This window comes from Paroedura picta, chromosome 4, assembly GCF_049243985.1.
Source record: "Paroedura picta isolate Pp20150507F chromosome 4, Ppicta_v3.0, whole genome shotgun sequence".
Lineage (NCBI taxonomy): Eukaryota > Metazoa > Chordata > Lepidosauria > Squamata > Gekkonidae > Paroedura > Paroedura picta.
In genome coordinates, this window is record NC_135372.1 from 69,469,658 (window position 1) to 69,487,921 (window position 18,264).

Genomic DNA, 18,264 nt, shown 5'->3' on the forward strand with positions numbered 1-18,264 from the left:
CAGCTAACTTTGTAACTCTCTGCAGATTTGAGGCCACTGCACAGCATTATTCTGCAGACAAAACTGGATGCTGTTGTGGAGGTTCTTTTGTCTCCTGTTTCATCTGCACAACAACCCTGTGCAGTAGGCCTCAAGTCTTTCAATTCAACAACAACCTGTATGGGAGGCCTTAATTTTTTCTTTTCTACCACAACTCTGTCCAAAGTAGCCCTTTCTGCCTTGGGGGGGGGGGGCTGAACTTTATACTATGAAGATGAGCTGTAATCCCAGGAGCTCTCCAGGCCCCACCTGGAGGTTGGCTACCCTTGGGTTGGAAATATCCATCGAGTTTTGGAGGTGGGACTTCAAAATCGTACAATGCTTCAGAGTCCAGCCTTTGAGGAGGCCACGGGTACACTTCTGGGCCTGGGGGGGGGGGAAGGAAGCCTTCTCCCTGGCCCCAAAAGCACAACTTGTGCCTGTTGTGTTTACAGGTACAATGGGCTTGGTCTCTGGTCTTATAATAATGCTCTAAATTCAATGAATTTTTAATTTGGCTAATGAAATCTTGCATTTTTCTCTGTAACTTCCAATTCATTTAGCTAGTGGTAGAATCTTAAGGAAAACTATCTTTTTTTTTCTTAAAGAAAGCTATCTCAGATAGTTACACAGCTACACAGTTAGAGCCATCTAAATCTACTGAAATCAGAAAACAATGGCTGTGTTTAGAATTACCCTGTAAAATACAAAGATAGAAGCGGAAATATTTCCTTTCCAAGTTAAACAACCCCCAAAAACAATAACTATGGTGTTATATAACATTTTCAGGATTGGGTGTGTGCATGTCATCAAGTGCATATGAATAATGTCTAATTTTCTCCTGCATACTTGAGAGAATATATGCAGTTTTCTCGGCATTGTATTCACTGCTTTGTGTTCCAAAAATATAAAGGAAATCAGTGACATAAGTTGGAAATATATTGCTGGGATAAAGAAAACCCAAATATTCTTGGAAGTTAAAACGAAGGCAATAATATCTTTGGCTGACAGGCTGGGTTACCTCTGACTGTACACACCATGTATTGGTATGGACTGCACTGCAGCTTCATTAATTATTATTTTATGATGGTCTTTGTGGTGTGGTACAGTTCAAGTCTGTGACACTGCCTGCTTCAGTTTTGATACCCTTATAAACTGACACACATGATAACCATAAGATTCAAAACACTGTGTGTTATAGCCTGTTGGTCAGATTTCACAGTGAGAGGTATCCATGTTTCAGGTTAGCCTAGTAAGGGAGGTAAAAAATTTATTACAATTTTTAATAATTGGTAGAAATTGATTTCACAACGTTCCCATAAGGCATTTAAAATGTGAATTAAGTCTTTTCATTCATTAAAACAGTTCCTTGGAAACCACAAGATTATGATATATCTTCACAATAAAATATTGTTGGTCACTATAATATAATCTATGTCCATCAACAAATTCATGGCCTGGATTTCACAAATGTGTTTCACTAGCAGAAGCACTTTCGTCCAGTGGAAGGCTCCTTCCTCTGGTGGAACAGGCACTTTAGAATATTACAAGTCAGGTTCCTTCTGCCAAAGAAAAGTGCATCTACTTAGCAGACTCTGCTACCCACTGAAGCTGACTTATTTTGCCTCTTTTAAAACAGAATACCCCCTTCCACTTTGGCCCCATGGTTTGGCTCAGCTTTTTTCTCTCATTTTAAATTGTCACCAATTTAAATTACTGGCATCTATTTCTACTTTTAAAAGTAAAAACTTTTTTCAAACCTTCTTTTGTTATTTCTAAGGCATAATGTTGCTTTCTTATGTTGTTATTTTTAAAATATTCTAAGCTACCTTGTGCATTTCTCATTCAAGACTGGTATATTTTAAATACATGCCCTATGTACTGTGTTAACAGCTATAGACTTTTAAATATTAGTATGGTGTATGTGATTTCTAAAACAATGTTTAAGATCAACATATTTTGTACAAATAAGCAAGTTGAAAAATAACTCTGTTAAAATTATGGCTGGGATCCAAAGTACTCCATATACAAGCACAAAAGTTATTGGGTGTGCACACAGTATCCTGTTCTTAACTATATCCTAATGAGAAGTTGGAAGCCACCACAGAGATTTTTCTGGATGGGATTTTCAGGTGAGGGCTGCAGTGGAAAGACGATAGAAGAATCTAAGTCCTTCCCCGTGCACTTCCTCCCACTTGTGCCTCCTACAATTCTGCATCTGTTGTTCAAGAGGCCCTAAGAACAGTCACAATGTAGGTTAGGGTGTGGCAGGGATCTTCCAGATTCTAGAGGAGCCTTTCCTAACTCCATCCCAGGTGGAAGGAGAATTGACATACTTTACTTTTGCTTGTGGTGGTAGCAAACAACCATTGGATACAACCCTCCAATCTTGGTTTCCACCTAAAAAGAAATATAATACTGAGATAGATCCAGAGATAGCCATGGGGAAAAGGGCTGCTGCATGTACTGCACAGAGTAACTTGAAGGGAGAGGAATCAAGGGGGGGGGGGTGGATTGACTGACACCAGTAGTGGATTTACTGACATCAGAAGCAGATTACAATCAGAGACTACATAGTCATCTGACAGAAATGCTGATTTTATGAACCTAGGTAAGATTTTGAGTGGGTGGGCAGGAAGGGACATGCCAGTGTTTGTCTCTTGTGGCCCATCCTTGCATACCCAGGGAATTGCTGATCGCCACTGTGGGATGGTAGGTGAATTTCCTCCAGGCCAGGCTAGATTCTGGAGATTTTTGGTGATTGTGGGGATCACTTGGGTATGAAATTGGGGTCATTACAGGTAGGCAGGTAGTTGTAAGTTCCTGCATGGTGCAGGTGGATGGGCTAGATGACCCTTGAGGTTCCTTCCAAACTCTATGATTCTACTGTTCATCTATCTGACAGTGAAACCATGAAGTGGCTTATGCTCCCCCCCCCCATAATGTCTGATTTTGAGTGTAAAGAACCTAACTGATCAGCATTCAAGGTGTTTGTCATTGTAAAATATAACATTCTTTCCCTATGGATTGCCCTGTTAATATTATACAGATTTCAATTTGGCATACAAAACCCCACATATTTCCTTTAAGGCTCAAAATGTATCTGCTCTCCTAGAAGGGTAAAGCCTTAGTTTTCTAATGTTTTGTCTACAATATAATATATACAAACACCAAACTCACATTTTTAGTGGCTGAATGACATTTAAGGCTTTCCATTTTCAGCAGACATTCCACTTTTTTTTTTAAGAAGCCAGTTTGATCTCAGCAGAATCTGAATGAGCTGTTTGAGACAATGTTTTCCAACAGAAAAACTGAGAATGCCCCCCCCCCCCCTTTATTTTTTAAAGGACAAGAAGAAAACTTTCCTTGTGCAACTTGGAACAAGGTCTCTGTGCTAACTACGTATACCACTCTGCCACCTAGTGGTATGCCATCAAACTAAAAATGGAAAAGTCTAAATTCTCCTGTACGTTATTGTAGGGTCAGCTGCAGTCCTCTTTTACTGCTTCAGCAGATGTTTCCGATAGCTGATGCAATTTCTGAATTAGGTTTAACCTCCCTCAAAAATGCAATTGAGCTGAGGAATGTGATATTAAAAGTCTGAATAATCCCCCCTCTCAAATATTCATTGCATTTGTACTTTATCACCTGGCAAATATCATACATTTTGGATGCATTGTGTAGCTTGTATCACTGGTTTTTTTTTAATGGCTGTGAGAGCCACTGGCAGCCTCATGGGAACAGAAGGCCCTAAACTGGAGTAATTTTTTCTTTCTTGCTGCAACCTTTCACACCATATTCCACATTCTCCTGGCTTGATGTAGTAGTTAAGAGAGGCAGCTTCTAATCTGGTGAGCTGGGTTTTATTTCCCGCTCCTCCACATGTAGCCAGCTGGGCGATCTTGGGCTCATCACAGCCCTGATAGTGCTGCTCTCACAGAGCAGTCAGGGGCTCTCTCGGCCCCGCCTACCTCACAGGATGTTTGATGTGGGGAGAGGAATGGAAGGCAATTGTAAGCTGTTTTGAGACTCTTTATGGTAGAGAAAAGTGGGGCTCAAAAACCAACTTTTCTTTTTTCAGAACAGGAGGCAGGTGAAGAAGGAAAGGGCCACTTAGTAGCCTGAAAGATCCTTTCCCTATCCCACACCAGCTTTTGGAAGGGCAGTACAGGAAACTTCAGCAGAACTTTATTTAGGTTATCTAGGATTCAGGCAGTAACTTGGATTCTAAAGGTTTACCAACCACAGTACAACCCAAAATTGATTAATAGGCATCAAGATCACACAGTTTGGGTCTAATGTCATTGTAGATCCTATCTTTGCTCCAAAACTAGGTAATAACATGACTTTCCCCATTAGCACTCAGGCAAATCCAGGTACAAGGCCTGGCGTCCCAAACCCTTCATTTATGTAGTCCATCTTGATCCATTTGTGTAGTTTGTCTTCTAGCATCACTGATATTGGTAGGGTTGCCAACTTCCAGGTGGAGGCTAGAGATCCCCTGGGATTACAACTGATCTTCAAGCACCTGGAGAAAATGTCTGCATTGGAAGGTGGGCTCCCCCCTCCCCAAATCCCATCTTCTTCAGGTTTCACCTGCAAAATCTCCAAGTATTTCCCAACTCTAATGGTAGAGGGTAGCAGAGAAGATTATCTAGGTGAGTAATGCTGGAAAGGACGTGTCCAACTGTAGATGACTGAATTACTTGGATAGCCGGTGTAACTTGGATCTACTGCCACTGGCCAAGAGCCATTCCAGGGGCCTTGACTTATTTACTGGAGAAGCCTACATTGAGAGAGATTTGGAGAACATTGGCTCATATCCTGCAAACCTAGGCCATTACTGATGATCAGTGCATGGGAGCTTCAGAAGTCCACATAAAAGATCCTTGATTAATGTCCTCCTGAAGGTCACAGGCAGCCAAACTTCTTTCTCAAGAATGCACTGAGAATCCCTGCCTTGGTATCAAAAGGATGGATTCATCTGCATCTCTGACTTGAGATGTCCAGAGGATTTTGGAGTACAAAAAGACATAGGCTACAGGGATTAGAGGACAACAGAAAGCTTTCTTGTGTTGCACAGGAGTAAGATGGTAGGTGCCAACCCAGTGTTAATGGGTTGTGCTCTCTCCTATCCTATTTAATATCTTCGTGCGCCCTCTTGCTCAGCTGGCACGGAGGTTTGGGCTGGGTTGCCACCAATACGCAGATGACACCCAGCTCTTCCTCCTGATGGATGACTGCCCTAACTCCCCCCCAGAATCTTTAGCCAGATGCCTGGAAGCAGTGACAAAATGGATCAAGCAGAGTCGTCTGAAGCTCAACCCTGCAAAGACGGAGGTCCTGTGTTTGGGTAGGAAGGGACCATGGGAGGAAGCGCGCCTGCCCATCCTGGATGGTGTGCAGCTCCTAGCGACTCACTCCGCCAGGAACCTGGGCGTGATCCTGGATGCTTCCCTTACAATGGAAGCCCAGGTCACGAAGGTAGCACGGCTGGCATTCTACCACCTCCGCCAAGCCAAACTACTAGCGCCCTACCTGGAACCAGAGCACCTAGCCACAGTGATCCATGCGATGGTCACCTCCAGACTGGACTTCTGCAACTCGCTCTGTGCAGGCCTACCCTTATCCTTGATCCGGAAACTACAACTGGTGCAGAATGCCGCGGCCAGGATTCTCACTAAGACATCATGGAGATCACATATCCGGCCGGTACTTCAAGAACTTGATTGGCTCCCAGTTGAATTCCGGATTAAGCTTAAGGTTTTGGTAATCACCTTTAAGGCCATACGCGGTCTGGGCCCAGTGTATCTGAGAGACCGCCTCCCTGCTTATACCCCCAGAAGAGCTCTATGCTCCACCACCTCCAACTGGCTACGGATCCCTGGCCCTAAAGAGGCACGTCTGGCCTCAACAAGGGCCAGAGCCTTCTCAGTCCTGGCTCCCACCTGGTGGAATGAGCTCCCCAAAGAGATCAGGGCCCTGCCGGAACTTCCACAATTCCGCAAGGCCTGCAAAAAGGAGCTCTTCCACCAGGCATTTGGTGGGGCCGACTGAGCCATAACACCTACAGGTGCCCCCCAGACTGAGGGACCGAACCTACTGAGGGATTGTTAAGTTATTGTTGAAGTGCCGTTCTAATTGTTTCAGTTTATATGTTGTTGTTATTGTTATATTGTTATATTGATTTTGATATTGATTTTGATAGTGTTCTATGTGAATGTTGAAAAATGTTTTATGTAAACCGCCCAGAGCCGTAGGGAAGGGCGGTATAAAAATATAAATATAAATAAAATAAAAAATAATATTTGTGCAGATATACCATAAGCAGGCTTTCTCAACCAAGGTTTCGTAAAACCCTGGGGTTTCTTGATGCCCCTGGGTCTCCTGAATGGGTGGAAATTAATTATTTTTATATATAGTTTTAAAATGATATTTATCAGGCAATATGACCATATATGGTCATGTCAATCCAATCCATCCCTCCCAAACTGACCAATGATGGACCTGGAGTGGGTGGAAAGGGGCGGGGCCTCAGGTAGGCATGAACACAGCTATGCTTCTGGGGTTTCTCAACAGTAAAAAAGTTGAGAAAGGCTGACCATAAACCTTAAGTCTCAAAAACAGAAAAAGAAAGCGCACAGGAGAGGGCAAGGAACTCCCAATCATCTGCTGAGTTGGCAAAAATCACCATGAATTCTACATGCCTTTTGCCATGCATCCTCCCTGAATTCCATGCATATGCCCCAAGCAGAACCCTGCATCTAAAGAGCGTTGCTGTATTTTAACCTTCTTGTAACATGCTACTTGCATAGTAAGGCATGGCAAAAAAGAACCAACAGGGTTCAAATAAAGGACAAAGTCTAGCTTCAATCACATGCTAACCAAAATCAAGGCCAGCCTTTCTGCTTCCTTGAAATCACAGCTGGTACAGTTACAACCCTCAACTAATCCTGAAAGTGGATTCTCTGACAGTAATGTATTTTTGAGCAGTTTTAGTATTATATTGAGATTCCCCCTCTTCAAAACCTCCTCTGAACTGTCACATCATATAAGAGACTGTACAAATCTCATCCAAGGACCATACAGAATATGCACCAGCCAGAGTCAGACATCTAAATTGATATAAATGGTTAATTTAATCTGCAAGTTATACAAGACACGGCTGTGGTCTCACTGAAATAAACTGTGTGGTGCTGCATTGATAATAGCATTTTTTTAAAGTAATAAGACACCAGACAAAATTAGGAGACTCTTCTGAAGACTGAATCCTCAGGGGCCTGTAGCATTATTAATGCATATCTTACATTGGTATGAATAGGAGTGTTTCTGTGTATGCAAAACTGATATGACCAATATGAAATTGTGATTCTGAAAACATTTCCTTGAGAGGAACTTCCGCTCAAACCAATATGACTTCTTCCCAAACAAAGCATTTTTAAGACTGAGTGTTAAGGTAGAAACATAGAACTCAGAAGGGAACTTGCAATGATTTATGAAAACATAAAATTGGATACCAAGGAATAACATGAATCTTATAGGAATATCCTAATTTATGTGACATATAAGAGACTGAAAGGCTATCATATTCCTTTATACATCGAAGTATCTCGGCATGTACAGAGATCATATGAATTTACCCAAACACTAGTTCAACTGAGGATCCACTTCTTGCATCTGATAAAAGTGGGATCTTGTCATACCACAATAGATGTTACATATTAAAAATCCTAAAGGATTACTTTGTGTTTAAGGAAAGAACACAGTTCCTAGGTATCTGCTCAATTAACATTTTTTAGCATTTGAAGGTTACTCATGCGGACAAAGAAATGTTTATAAATGAACACTGATGGTGGTTCAGGTCAATGCTTGTTATGAATCTTTATAACAGCAGGTTCATTGTGGATTACTTTATTTCATGACATACTTTCCTTTTCCAAGTATGTAATTGTAAAAACTTGTGTCCACTGTCTCTACTAAATGGCTAAATATAGGAAGAAAGATTCAATTGCAGAAGAATTTTTTTTGGTTTTTTAAAGCCACTATCAACACTATTTCGCTCCCTTATATTTGGGAAACAGCCTCCTGGGAGGAGACTGTCCAGGAGCCTGTCCGTCCAGGTCCACCCTGATTGGCCCTCCCACTCCCGCCCTCCCTCCTTGCCTGCTAGAAGCCTTGTGGCTGCAGCCTCCATTGTCGCCCACGAGAGAGGCAGCGACAGGGCTTTGCGGCCCGCAGGTATGCTCCTGCTAGGAGGGAGTTTGGAGCCTCCCTGCAGGCCGTAAAGCCCTGTTGCTGCTGGCGGGGGAAGCCTTCCACTCCCTTTAGTTGGGCCAAAGGAAGCTTGCTGCGGCAGTGCCACCGGTGTGGGAGGGTTCTACTTCCTTTAACCCGCTTTGCGGGCCAAAGGGAGCCGCAGCTACCCTCTCATGCCCTCCTGGCCTGCCGCCCCTTTCAAAGCCCATTTTTTAAATGGGCTTTGATACTAGTTTAATCTTATCAATTGTACTTTTAAATAAAAGAAACATTTATACCTAAATTTTATTATGATTCAGCTTGGGAATATGTCCAAGTTTTTTTATTACAGAACATACCTTACTTTTTCATGACATTTTTACAGCTTTTATTACTTTGCTAGTTGTTTAACATCCATGTGATGACGAGACAGTAGGGGGCAAGAGCCACTGTGATAGTTATGGTAATGAGAGGAACCCTGGCATCTCTATGGGAAGAGAGCATTCCTTCTCAACTAAAAAACAAGCTAGTCCTTTAGTGAGGTAACACCTCTTGAATGAAAGGTACAGGTGTGGTGGGCTGGCACTTAGGTTGGCTGACACCTTTATCTTGTGTATGTTTGCCATTAGGATGAGAGAGGGGACTGATGGAAAAGAGGGATGCACTAGGGATGGAGGCATCTTGCCACAAAGTATACATATAGCATGGCGTGCAAGGACCTTAGTTAATAACTATATTTTTGTTTATTGTGCTTAGTGCACTGACATCTGTCCTTGTAGTAACCTGAATTTGTGCCTTGGAGAAATGAAGTTGTTTAATTGGAGGGAGTCTGCACAAATCCTTAGTTATCTGTTTTGACTATTTGCCATGCTACAGCAATACACTCCTGTAGAGCTGGCCTCAGGCAACACATATGAGAGAGGGAGAGAGGCTGGATTCTGCCCCAGGCAGCGACACTAGAAGGGAAGGCAAGACAGAGTTAGTCCTGCCCAATGTGAAACTACACTATCTTATAAACTATCTTATAAATATGCTACTTTCTAGAGTATGGAAATCTGAAAAGCTCTCACAAAGAGCAGAACAAAATATATAAACTGGGCTGACTCCAGCAGACCAGCAATTGGCAGAAGTTGACAGCAAGTTTTTTTGTTGTGGCCCTCTTTGCACCACTTCCTTCTCTTCCCCTACAAAGCTAATCCTTAAGGTTGGCCACATTTGGAGATGGCATAGTTTCTTAAGGAAGCTATCCCTTGATTTGCACAAAAAGGCAGAGGAAGTGAATTCTGGTAATTCCCTCTGAGCTACTACTTTTCTCAAGACCCTCAGATCTTAGGAAAAATTTTGCTGTGGGAAACCTCTTACCTAAACTCACTCCATTTGTGGTCCTGCAGAAGCTCAGTCTTATACAAATACAGTACAGCTATGTCTACTTTACAAAACATTTCAGTGAAAAAAATTAAAATTGCTTTCTGTGTCATCTTCACTTTCCAGCCCTTTGGTTTTCTGTGCAGAAGTGCATTCATTATCTTCTTGTGTCCCTTTTGATTTTCTCCTGCTTCTATGAGAGTCCATAGTATTGTTCTGTCCTGTACTACTCTGTTCACTCTCCTTAACAGGCAAGCTACTGATATGGTCCCTGTTTTCCAAAGCAAACTGCAGTGAGCTGTAAAATCTGAAACAGAAAGAAATGTATAATTAGATTTCTTAATGATTTTCTGGACATCACCTGTCTGTTCCATTCCTGAAACTGCTTATCATACAGATGTGTCAAGAATCTATGACTTTTTAGAGCACTGAAAGCAAATTAACTATTTAAAATACTTGGGACCCCCCCTCCCATTTTCAGAACAGTTTTTTCACCATGTCACTCCTTTACCCTAAGTAGGCACTAGTCAAGCAACTTACATAATGAACTGCTACAGCAGATTTTGAATACACTTACCTAGATACTCTGTTGTGCTATCAAACAGCATACATTTTAAATGAAAGGCTCCAGTGAAGCTTTGAAAATACGGAATGGACTTTCTCCTAACATGTTCCAAGTTGAATTATCTATTTATCATTTTTATTCCATCCCCTTCTAAATAGCTTACAATAGCATACATACTTTTCCTGTACTACTAACATGTTCCAAGTTGAATTATCTATTTATCATTTTTATTCCATCCCCTTCTAAATAGCTTACAATAGCATACATGCTTTTCCCCTCCTGCATTTTATTCTCCTAACCCTGTGAGGTAGGTGAAACAGAGCAAGAATAACTGCCCCAAACTTGGAATTTAAGCCTAAATCTGAGTCTGACACTCTATGGTAATCATAGCACGGCTTATGGAAAGCCATATTCACAATTACCATCAACTGAAAGAGCCACTGACTGCTTTATGTCCTGTACGCCAGTGGTCACCAACCTGCGGGCTGCGGCCCAGTGCCGGGCCGCAAAGGCCATGGCGCCGGGCCGCGGCTCCCTCTCCCTGCCCCCCCCCGCAGTAAAAAACTTCCCAGGCCGCAAGCTTGCGGCCCGGGAAGCTTCTTACTGCAGGAGGGCGGGAAGAGGGAATCAGGGCCCCAAAAGTGCCGCACATGTGCGATTTTGGCCGTGCATGGCGCATGCGCATGCGCAATGCGTGGGCGGGGCAGTTGCCCTGCCGGTCCCCAGCCTCAGAAAGGTTGGGGACCACTGCTGTACGCCACTCCAAGCACGCATATACAATCATATGAGATGTGACTATAAATATTAAATATGACAGGGAGGCTGAGATTGCAAGAGAACAGTTTACGTCGATTCACCTATTCAATTTGTGGTTGAAATGAGATTTCTGCCAGGGACCTCCTGAATTACAGCCCCTCCTCTACCCCATGCATAATATGAAAAAAGTATTCTCTATCTTCCAAAGAAATATTAAGTAGTGGGTTTTGACTACTTGTATCAATAGAGAAAAAATTCCATATCAATGCAGTGAAATTTGATATCACACTGAGTCTATTTCAGTTTAGCCATCCAGCCAACATTAAAGGTTACATTTTTCTAGATGCAATATTTAACTCTTTCTACATCTATTTGTATTTCCTAGTAGTCAACAAACCTTTTGATTCTTCTCATGTTTTCTTCCATCTTCTGATTAGCAACTTGAACCACAAAGTCAACATATTCTTCATTGACCATCAATTTTCCCTTCTGGCTTAGTGGAACCTCTAAGCAATGGGTACTGCGGACAGCCTAGAATGATACAAAAGCAGTACCCTGAATATTACTGGTCATTAAGGTGTTCACTGCTATATCAGTCAGAGAAGCTTTTTAAAAGAAAGTAAGATTATTTTATTAACTTTTTTTGGGGGGGAAGGTGTCAGACATGAGTGACAGAGGCAGGCACTGTTTGATCACAGGGAACAATATCCTATTATAGTTTTTGAGTACTATATATAATTGGATGAAAACTAAGGGTGGATCACATTTTTCGCAGGTGGCTGTGACCGCAGGCGTGCCTGAGACCTGGCTGAGATTACAAGAACACACCTTTACATGGGTAGTGTAAACAAAGTGGGCTGCCCTCAAAGAAATTGGTAGTAGGACATGCATACATTATCTGTTTGGGTCACGCCACAGCTGTCCTCATATAATCCTGATCAGGAAATGGGCCCAGGAGTCTGATCTGTTAGGCAGCTGTGGACATCAAGTAGCACAAAAGAGAAACATACCATCATAATTTTCCCTTTTCGACCAACAGTTATACCCGAGTTCCTGAAACCAGCTTCTAAAGCCACTGTGTGCTAAAAAAAAAGAGAAGGAACATCCTTTATGGATATATATTAGCACTCAAATTCTGAAACATTTTAGGCACATTAGCAAGTACTTAATACTATTTTAAATCCATTCAGGAATGTGCCTAGTTTCAAACTATTCTGTTCAATTATAGCTGAGCATTAAGAACAGACTTTGCATTAAAGTTTTCCAAAATGTCATAGCAGAAAGATGTCCTGCAAATGGCATGCAACTACAGAACAAGTATAATCACAATACCTATTGTGCAATGCAGTCAACAGTACTGTGAAAATAGTTTTCAAAGTCAGAAAAAGTGGATTAACTCACAAGCAAAAGTTATCTATTTCCCTTTTTTGTATGTCAAAGACTGTTTTGAAAATGGCCCATAACTTTAAAATTAGCATTCAATATGAGAGTATTTATGAACAGGGTTATTTCAGGAAGGAATAATGCAGTAAGCATTTCCCATTTAGCACTTTTTAAGGATTACTACCACATTACTAAAATCTCAGAACAAGGTATAAGAAAATTAAATATAATGGGCTGAATGTAGACTGAATTGTTAATTCCCTTCTCCTGCTGGACTCCGCTCATGACATTCCTCAGGGTCTCTTATGCTCCAAGAGTAACATTTTGTGGAGACCATAGGTGGCCATGGGGGGGGGGGGGTTGAGGAAAATTTTGGATCCAATCCAACTTTTTGATTGTTATTGCTATGAACCAAAGTAACAGGGAAAAAAATCTTGTGCAAGATTACATTTGCTCCTGAAAGATAATCCAGATCATATCCTTTCCACATGACCTGGTTACTAATGTCAGGCAACAGAGAAACTTGTCAGACAGATGGGACATTTCTGAAATTCTCACTTCAACCAAGTTACCAGAATCTTTGCCAGTGGTTTAATTTTTTTTTTACCTATGAATATCGCATCTGCAGAAATTATACAAGCCCCATTTTTCTATCATCGTATTTTCACAGTCCCAGTTGTTAAACAAAGTACTTCAGGGAATATGTTCAGTCAAGAGCCAGCTGTTCCTTATGTAAAAGGGATGGAAATTAAATGCAACAGCAATATTTACCAGTAGCTGGGCGTCTTGTAGCTCTTGACACTGCACATGAAGTACAAACGGTTCAAATTTGAATATGGCATCATTGGTGGCTTTCTGCAAGGCTGTAAGCTAAAAGATTCACAATATCAGTACTGAAAATAGGAACAAATAACAACAATATTAAAAACAATTAGCCTATTTACCACCTTAAAGCATTGTGAACAGCAGGTAAATCAAGGGTTTCCATTCAGCCTGTTATGACAGGTTCCTGTGGCCTTTCAGTAAGTACCTTTAAAGAGGTGAAATGAATGCAGCCACAAAGCCAGCACTTTGGCAACTGATGTTAATATATTTAATCCTAAGCAGTTAAGAAGTATTGGAAACAGTTTAACTTAAAAATGAAAAATGATTAATGCTTATTTGCAATTATCACCCACCTAAGAAACAAATATGACTGCTAAGGGCCTTGACCAAATTTTTCTTGGTGGTCTCCCATCACAGGAACAGTCAACAGACAAAGAAACCAACTACAATGCAGCTTAAAATTGAACTTTTGGTTATAAGAGCTGGTGCAACAAGTACTTCAAAGAAAGCTCTGGATGTTTGCTTTCCGTGTGTGTGTGTGTGTGTAACTTTGCTGGACTGATGGCTTAGCCTAAAGAAACTTGTTTTTTTCAATATACTCCTTAAAATTGTGTATTGTAATGCATGAATATTGTTACATTATAGCTTCTAGATCATTAATTTCCTGAAAGGGGCTCAACTTAAAAGTTAAAAAAAAAAACGATGTAATTTCCTATTACATCTTCAAATGTATGTCACACGCCTTCCTTCATGAAAGCCAAGTGCTAAACTCCCAGTGGGTGTGGGATAAGACTCTCAATGAATAAATATTAAAGTATAACCTCTGGAACTATAATTATATACTGCTGGGCTTGAAACATGTCTTTTTCATAACTCAGAAATAGGCATTTTTCATTAAAACATAACAAAGTTTTACCATGTGTTTTTTTTTTATTAAAGACAGTGGTGCCAGAGTGAGGGATTACCATGGCAAGGGATTTCCTTCCTGACTCTCAGTCTGCAGGTGCAAGCCACAATATCCATCCAATTATAAGAACAAAGTTTTGCAGAAAACCTACATTTGGCAAGTAGCAATGTATGTTTTCATGATGGAAGGCATTTATTTATTTTCTTCTTTTATATCCTGCAATTCTTCCCAGTGGGGACCCAAAGCAGGTTACATCACCCTCTTTTCCTTCATGTTGTCTTCATAACAACCAATATCAATATTTATTTACAGTCATTCAGACCACAAATACTTCATAACAACCTTATGAATTAGGTTAGGTTGAGAATATGTGATTGGCCCAAGACCACCGAGGAAGCTTATACAAAAGAACAGACCTGAGACTCCCAGATAATAGTCCAACACTCTAATAGCTACACCATACTAGCTCTCAATACATTTGAATGCATTATTATTACTAGCAAATTAGTGGCTCAAATATGCCAAAACAAAGTTTGCATTTTCTTGCCAGTGAACAAAGCGGACACATAGGAAGAAGAAGAACATGACAAAGAAGAATTGGTTCTTATATGCTGCTTTTCTCTACCCGAAGGAGTCTCAAAGCGGTTTACAGTTGCCTTCCCTTTCCTCTCCCCACAACAGACACCCTGTGAGGTCGGTGAGGCTGAGAAAGCCCTGATATCACTGGGGACACTAGGCTGCTGACTGGCATCCCCAGGAATTTGGGGCTGGACAAAATCACTCCCTCTTTCGCATTTTCCTGCTGCTTATGAAACAAGTACACTCTAATATGTAGAGTGGAATTCTGACCAAGTAACAGGAACATCAAATAATGCAAAAATATTTGCGTGTGTAAAGTGCCCTCAAGGGGCAGCCAACTTATGGTGATGTTGAAGTGTTTTCAAGTCAAGAGAGGTGCTTTGCTGTTGCCTTCTTCTGCATAGTGATCCTGGAACTTCTTGGTGTTCTCCCATCAAAATATTAACCAGGGACAACCCTGTTTAGCTTCTGAGATCTGACGAAATCAGGCTGGCTTGGGTCATGCAGGTCAGGGAATATCTTCTACGATATAAAATTAATTAGTACATCTAATTAAATGGTCTCATTTTCTACCCTAGCAACTCTATTTTTGAGGTAAAAAGAAGAAAAATATACAGCAAACCATGTTAATTAACAACCATCATTCCACCATCACCTGGTAGATTTTAATAGAAACAAACATTTCTGATGCAGTAAACTTACCAGAAGACAGACACAATAGAATAAAATTAACTAACACACAAGTTTCTATTACACTGAAATCTTTCATAACTGTTGGTTTAAAATGACTTTAACTGTCAACAGAGTTCATTCTGAGAAAGTAAAAGCTACAAAACACTAAAGCATTCTGAGAAAGTAAAAGCTACAAAAGGCAAACATTTCTGTCTTAATAGATGGTTTGAGGCCCAAGAAAAATAGCCAATTAGTATAATGGACAGCTTCCTGATGGAAAGATGATGTAAGGCAATGCACTCTGTTTCCTCCTATAGGTTAATGTGAATATTAGTGGACCTACTCCAGTTTTGCAAGCATCTATAATTAATCCATCTTGCCCATAGGCTCTTATCTCTTTCAGGGCTGGAGCTAAAAATGTGGCATTTTTTTTCTCAAGACCTGCCGGCCATAAGAGTTAATGCAATTGTCTAGAGTTCCTATCAATATGGGCACTGACTGGATTTGGAGCATCATCTGATGCTAGAGGGCCAAGAGTATCATCGAGTTAGGGGACTGCTGACTTGGTTATTTTATGCAACAGAGGCATGGGCTACTCTGAATAGTAGAATGCTTAAGCCTCTGGCTTTGAACTCTGGAATTGTGCATCTCAAGTTACACATCAGTGTCTTAGAAAGAAAAGTCAACTTGTATTTTTGTGCTATTTAATTGCCTAGCAGTAATCTTTTTGTTATCCTATAAACTTTTCCCTATTTTTAAATAAAAAGTCTGGTTTCTTCTGTAGCTTCCAAGATCCACAACTCTGAACTCAGCTGGCCTGTCATAGGGACCTAGGTCCCTATGAATAATTTTTAAAGACTGTCTTCAGATGTGAGTTTAAAAAAAACATACTTGTATCTGAAGTTATTAATGTAATTCTATTCATGTGGATAATAGTGTTTAGGAACCCACACTTGAGTCATGCATTCCTACAGAAAACCTTTTTATTACTATATATAGCACCATTTTTATAGTAACATTCTAAGCAATGGGTTTAGAAGGGTAACTCTACTTAGGCTGGCACCGTTAAGATCATATAAACCTCTTAAATCCATCCAGCACTGCCAAGTAAATTTTCTTATTGACTGTATATGAAAGGACAGAGGCATAAGCAACCTTGAAGCATATGAAAATAACTGACAGAGTTTTCTTACCACATCTTCCACTCTACATAATTGATGGGTCACCATAAACCAGGTACAGTTTCGCTTTTGAATCTCAAAGCCAGTATTAGGCTAGTGGGAGAAAAAACACTCCATAAGTTTTACACATATATGAAAAGTGACTGCTTCTCATTCCAAGTATAAATTGAAACTATCACTATATGATGGAGAGAAGAAAAAGGACAGATGGGAGGCAGTGCAATGGCCTGTCTTAACAAGTAAATGGAAAGAGAGGGAGATGAACTAGGAAGTGAGGGAGATGCGATCCACATTTTGAATCAGCCACATTGGTTTCTAGTGAGAAAAGCTGTGCTCCAAAAGCCATAGAAATGGCCCTTCCTGCGCTAAACGAATTGTAGCTGTTAACTGACCTGTAGAGGTAGGGGAAGGATTGAAGAAAATGGCTACTATTCTGGACCTATGCAGGCCAGTCTTTTGCATGTTCTCTTGGAAGTAGGGTCAACAAGACTTAGAAGCACTAAATAAAAAGAGAAAGATACAGGTGCTGCTGCCCTTCATAGCCTACAAACAGACAGAAAGAAATTCTTAACTGTGCAAGTCCACAGTAAGTCATCCTACATTCTTTACTGATGTGGGCACAGGAAGAAAACAAGGCACGGGGGGAGTAAGGATGCCAGTCTCCAGGTGGGACCTGTGACTCTGCCAGTATTATAGCTGGAGAAAACGAATGCTTTATGGCACTGTGCTTTATGGGATAGTACCCACGGGCATTCCTGTTCTCCCCAAGGTCAAATCTTCAGGAGTTTCTCCACCTGGGTTTGGCAATTCTACCCTCCCCCTCCCCTTGTTCTGGTAACCCTAGGTGGGAAGCCACAGCAGTACTTACCTCGACGGGGGTCGGCAGAGGAGGCTGCTCCAGCACCACAACACGCCCCGAGCACGAACTGGTGGTACAGAAGCTGTCCTGGTCATTAAGGAGCTGCACTAACCCTGCGATCGGCTCATCCACGCTGCCCTTCCGGCTCCCATCCAGCCGTGACAGTCGCTGCTCTTTCCAGCGCTTGAAGTCAGCCATGGGGGAAGGCTGCGGCGACTGTTTGGCATCCCTTCTCGCCCTACACTCCGCTCAGCGGACTCGCCTTGCGGGCGCCGCCATTTTACCCAGACGGCAGCCCGCGTGGGACGGACTGTGCAGCTGCCCCTCTCCTCTTTTCCTCGAGGGATTGGACGGCCGCTTTGCGCTTGCAGCCAGTTAGCTGAGGAACGGTTCCTGAGGAAGAGACGAGCTGACCCGAAGGGGGGTGGCCTCCGAGCAGCGGCGGGGGAAAGGCGTTCGCTGGCGGGGGCTCATGGGAATTGTAGTCCATGGACATCTGGAGGGCCGCAGTTGGACTACCCCTGCCCTATGACAACTACTTACATGAATAAAAAGTAAATGGTCGATAATATTAAACATTTATTTTATTGGCACTTCAACAAAAAGGTGTTAAAAACATGCTGTGCAGCAGCAACTAATCAGAAGCAAATCACAACTGTAACAAAAAAATTGCAGCAAATATTGTTTTATAGCTTAGTATAATCTATAGTTGTATTCATTTATGGCAAGTCACTTAAGATATACAGATTAGCATGGGACTCCCACGCTCGTGGGGCCCCCACGCAAGCGCCCATCGGGTCCATGCATTAAGACAGCCCTGGCAGCTACATAACCCTATAGTGAAGCTACCCCACAGATGCAGTCAGCTCGATTGCCAACGGAAGCGTTAGCTTCCCTTGCGGAGCAAACTCAGTCCAGA

At 41.7% G+C, this 18,264-nt stretch overlaps 1 protein-coding gene across 1 annotated transcript; it reads right to left on the minus strand.

Moving 5' to 3' along the window:
• Positions 1-7,497: 7,497 nt before the first annotated feature.
• On the minus strand, positions 7,498-18,247 carry TYW3 (tRNA-yW synthesizing protein 3 homolog). The gene is made up of 6 exons (XM_077333330.1): positions 17,355-18,247; positions 16,499-16,579; positions 13,094-13,192; positions 11,950-12,021; positions 11,337-11,470; positions 7,498-9,925 (listed from the first exon to the last, which is right to left on the minus strand). Exons 1-6 carry the CDS (start codon positions 17,541-17,543, stop codon positions 9,697-9,699), a joined length of 804 nt encoding a protein of 267 aa, XP_077189445.1. The 5' UTR covers positions 17,544-18,247; the 3' UTR covers positions 7,498-9,696.
• Between the last annotated feature and the right edge of the window lie 17 nt (positions 18,248-18,264).